Source organism: Austrofundulus limnaeus, unplaced genomic scaffold (genome assembly GCF_001266775.1).
Source record: "Austrofundulus limnaeus strain Quisiro unplaced genomic scaffold, Austrofundulus_limnaeus-1.0 Scaffold533, whole genome shotgun sequence".
Taxonomy (NCBI): domain Eukaryota; kingdom Metazoa; phylum Chordata; class Actinopteri; order Cyprinodontiformes; family Rivulidae; genus Austrofundulus; species Austrofundulus limnaeus.
This window is the reverse complement of record NW_013952935.1, coordinates 315964-319945: the sequence shown is the minus strand read 5'-3', so window position 1 is coordinate 319945 and position 3982 is coordinate 315964. Positions and strand designations below refer to the sequence as shown.

Sequence of the window (3982 nt, the reverse complement as noted above, 5' to 3'; positions counted from 1 at the left end):
GTGGTTGCTTTGTTTCCCCGATGTATAACTGGTCGCAGTCCTCCTGGCACTTAACAGCATATACAACATTGCTCTGTTTTTACCTGGATTACTGAGATGCATCAGGACATTACTTAGTGTTAGCTTCTATGAATTTCACTTGTATAGCATTAGTTTCCGCTAACAACATGTTTAGCAGTGTAGCGTTAACAAAGCTGTATTTTTACTGATGGACTGAGTTAGAAAAAGCTACATTTTTATTTTACATGTAAAACAAGCTTTTAATGATGAATCTGTCCATATACAGCTGCTTTTGTAGAGCTTGGAAAGAAAACTAGAGAAGCTAAAGCTGGATGAAGACTTTTGCACAGTGGTCTAATCAGTGAGGTTTATTTAGAGCTTATGTCACACAGTTTAACATTTCAAACCCATCGATGCATGCTAAACTCATCAACTCATCCGTGGAACTGATCCGTGCTTCATTTTTAGTGAAATATTTCTKAAAAATTGGTGAAATGAAGCCAATTAAGGAATAGTAACGAACYAATTAATACTACAGTACAGATATTTTAAAAGTAGCTACCACCATGGCTGCCCTCTGCTTTCTTCCTCCATCTCTCCTGCTCCTCCTCCTCCTCCTCCTCTCCARTCCACTTCAGCTGTTCTCCTTGTGCCGCAGGCCTCGGCTGCACGATGCGAACGTTGGACAGTGGAATTGGGACCATCCCTCTCCCAGAATCCTGTTCCTTCTTCTCCTCCATCCTGCACCTCCTCCCCAAGTCCTCCTCGACCCCAGAGCAGTCCCTCAGGCCCCGCAGCATCCCCGGTTCCTCCGGCGGAGATGCGTCTCCTTCCCCCTTACCTCGATGGAGAGTCCCCTCCTCCGGCAGTCACGGCGGGGTGCTGAGCTCCCTGTCGGACTCCGCCGTGACCCACATCCCATCTGTGCCTTTCCCCACCGTGGCCTTCCTCCAGCCCCTCCAACCCTCCTCTGAACCGGCCATGAGCTCTGCCGGTGCACGTGACACCCACAGCAGGGTGCACAGAACCCCGAAAGGTACGGTAAGAGGTCCCCAAGCCAATGAAATGTCTCCTTTCACCCCCATGTCAAACCATCTGTCTCTGTCCAAACATTTTTGTCCTCAGCAGAGTGTCCTTAGTCCTTAACACTGGTGAGCAGGGGTTAGCTAAACAGCTAAAGGCTAACGGTGGAACAGCAGATTAGTTTTTTCACTGACTTTAAAAACCGTTAGCGGACCAATTAGCTTCAGCTAATTGCTGCTTTATATTTTTAATTAGAGGATTATGAGTTAGTAAAGCAAAAGTTTTGGTTATCTGTGCCCACCACTGCTACTTTAACACAAATGAAAAATCASTGGTGTTTTGCCAACTTTACGTGCTAACAGCTAAGTAACAAGCTAACTGAGTGAGAGTTGTCTTAGCGGCTAGCAGTTAGCTTTAGCTTCCAGACATTTTTACTTGTTTGGCATTAGTGAAGTTATATTTTTARTTAGCGGATTAAGAGTTGGAAAATCTCGATTTTAGGTACTTTTCTCTTCTGTCCTAAAGGGGACGAGAGTCATCCGTCTTCTTCCGTGTCCAACACACAGTCCAGAACAGACAACTTGTTGTTAACGTCCTCGCTGATGAACTTGATTCATCTGGTGACGCTTCTACTTCCTTAGTTTGGATTCTGAACCAGTTCTGGCCCACATATCTGAACCAGTTCTGGCCCACATATCTGAACCAGTTCTGGCCCACATATCTGAACCAGTTCTGGCCCACATATCTGAACCAGTTCTGGCCCACATATCTGAACCAGTTCTGGCCCACATACTGGTGGCCCGGCTTTGGGCTCAGGAGTTCTGCTGTCAGAAGACAAACAGTTTATGACCAACGTCTGTTAGATCGATCCATTTCCTGAAAACTCTTAAAATATGTTTATTTTGTGCTCTTTTTTTTTCCCAGAAGAAATGGAACCAAAGAAGTTGACCCACATGAAATCCAAACCCAGAACCACAGCGGGTCAACAGCAGGAACAGACCAGGCTTCAACTGGCAAACTGTAAGAACTTCACAGTTAGTTTTCTCCCTTTCTGCCTGAGTAAACACACATCCAGAGGCAATCGTTAAACTTTTTACACTCTGAAGAAAAAGTAAAAGTGCTTTTTGCCTTAAAAACTCCRCTCTGCTTTTAGAATCCATCACCATTAAGTTTCCATCCCGCTGAGCAGAAAGCAAACTAAACTCAGATTTTCTGACTGCGCTGCATTAACGCTGACATTCAGGATAAATAAATGTGTGTTTTAAGGTTGGTAAATAAAACTTTGCTCTAAAAAACGAACCAAAATTCCCATTAAGACTCATAAATAATCCAGTGTTTGTTTTATAATTTGATATAATCTGTTTATTTTTCATCTGGCTGATTTTATGAGTCTCTGCAGAGCAGTGGTCCTCAGTCCTGGTCCTGGAGGACTTCTTTTTATCTGGAAGTTGTCAACGTCTCGTGTTTTTTTTCTCCATCTTTTTATTTCACAGAACCAGAAGCCGACCGGGTCGAGCCGAGGAGGCGGATCGCAGCGATCGGTCGGGATTATCCAGCTGTAAAATAAAATCCAACACTGTGAGGTCTGCGGAGCTGCAGGACCCGAGCTCTGCGTCGACAAACTGTACTTCCCTGCACCTGGACGAAAGCTCTAAATGTTCAGAACCCGGTTCTGCTGCAGTTCTGCAGAACGTGCATGTGGCTGCGCMGCTGCAGCACCRTCAGACCCGCCTGTAATCCCAAACAGGAAGTAATCCCAAACAGGAAGTAAAACCTTCAGCTGAGGGTTTGAGCTGCTGCAGCTTGATCCGAGCTGCAAACAGAACCAGAGTTTACTGATTAAACGGATCGTTTCTCCTCATGTGAACGGGTTTCAGTAGCAACATGAGAGAGAAAAAATACCTGTACATAATACCTGTCACTTTGAGAAACACATTTATATTTATTTTAAATCGGTCAATTAAAAACACCAAATAAATATTTGTTTGTCAATTAGCATCAATAATCAAACATTGTTGGTGCAAAACCATCTGACTTTAAAGGTTATGTAATAATAAATGTACAACCTTTATTTTGAAAAGCTAAACAGAACTGGATAGACTGCAAATGTCATAAACTCATTTAAATTCCAGCTGAACGTAGTGTTCACATCAAATGTTAAAACTAATTAATTGTATCATTTTAAGTTTAAAAATAAAACCTTTAATGTTGGCAACACATATCTTTAAAACTGTTCCACTGGCTGCAAACAGAAATGTGAATAAAATATCAATTTATGAAACATATTTCGCTTTATTTAAAAAAATTTAAAAACATTATTGACAAAAACACAAAATTTTTCAGATTTGGGTTTTAGTTTTAGCTCCATAATTATTTTTGTGTTGGTGGCCATCTTCAATGAGGTTGACCCCAAATATGATTAAGTTAATGTTTTACTTTCTTACAGAACCCGTCTGGTACCAAGGGTTGAAAACATTAATGCATGGCCACGAGCTAGTTAATTTGTGGCCACGAGCTAGTTAATTTGTGGCCACGAGCTAATTAATGAGCTAGTTAACACATGGCCAACAGCTTGTTACACATGGCTACAAAATAATAACACTTGGCCACAACCTAGTTAACTTGTGGCTATGACTTAGTTAACAAGTGGTCACAAGCTAGTCAGCTAGCAGCCACAAGCTATTTAAAGCATGGCAATGAACTAGCTAACACATGGCTACGAGCTAATTAATGTGTGGCCATGAGCTAGTTAATGAGCTAATTAACAAGCTAATTAACACATAGCCATACAATAATAACACGTAGCCAAGAGCTAGATACACATGGCTAAAAAATAGTAACACTTGGCTACAAACTAGTTAACACGTGGCCACGATTTAATAATGTATGATCATGAGCAAGCTGATGCATGGTCATGACCTAGTTAAACAGCTAATTAATTAGCTAGTTAATGCATGGT

The 3982-nt window shown here is 41.8% G+C and overlaps 1 protein-coding gene across 5 annotated transcripts in view; it reads left to right on the top strand.

Annotated features, from left to right (window-relative positions):
* Positions 1-3252, top strand: part of LOC106530576 (nck-associated protein 5) — a gene marked incomplete at its 5' end in the record, with an annotated part of 21285 nt that extends 18033 nt beyond the window's left edge. Inside the window, 3 exon segments of one of the 5 annotated variants that reach the window (XM_014026220.1) lie at positions 659-1036; positions 1951-2043; positions 2517-3252. In XM_014026220.1, coding sequence (XP_013881674.1) covers positions 659-1036; positions 1951-2043; positions 2517-2518 — 473 coding nt within the window. 5 annotated transcript variants of the gene reach the window in all.
* Positions 3253-3982: the final 730 nt, after the last annotated feature.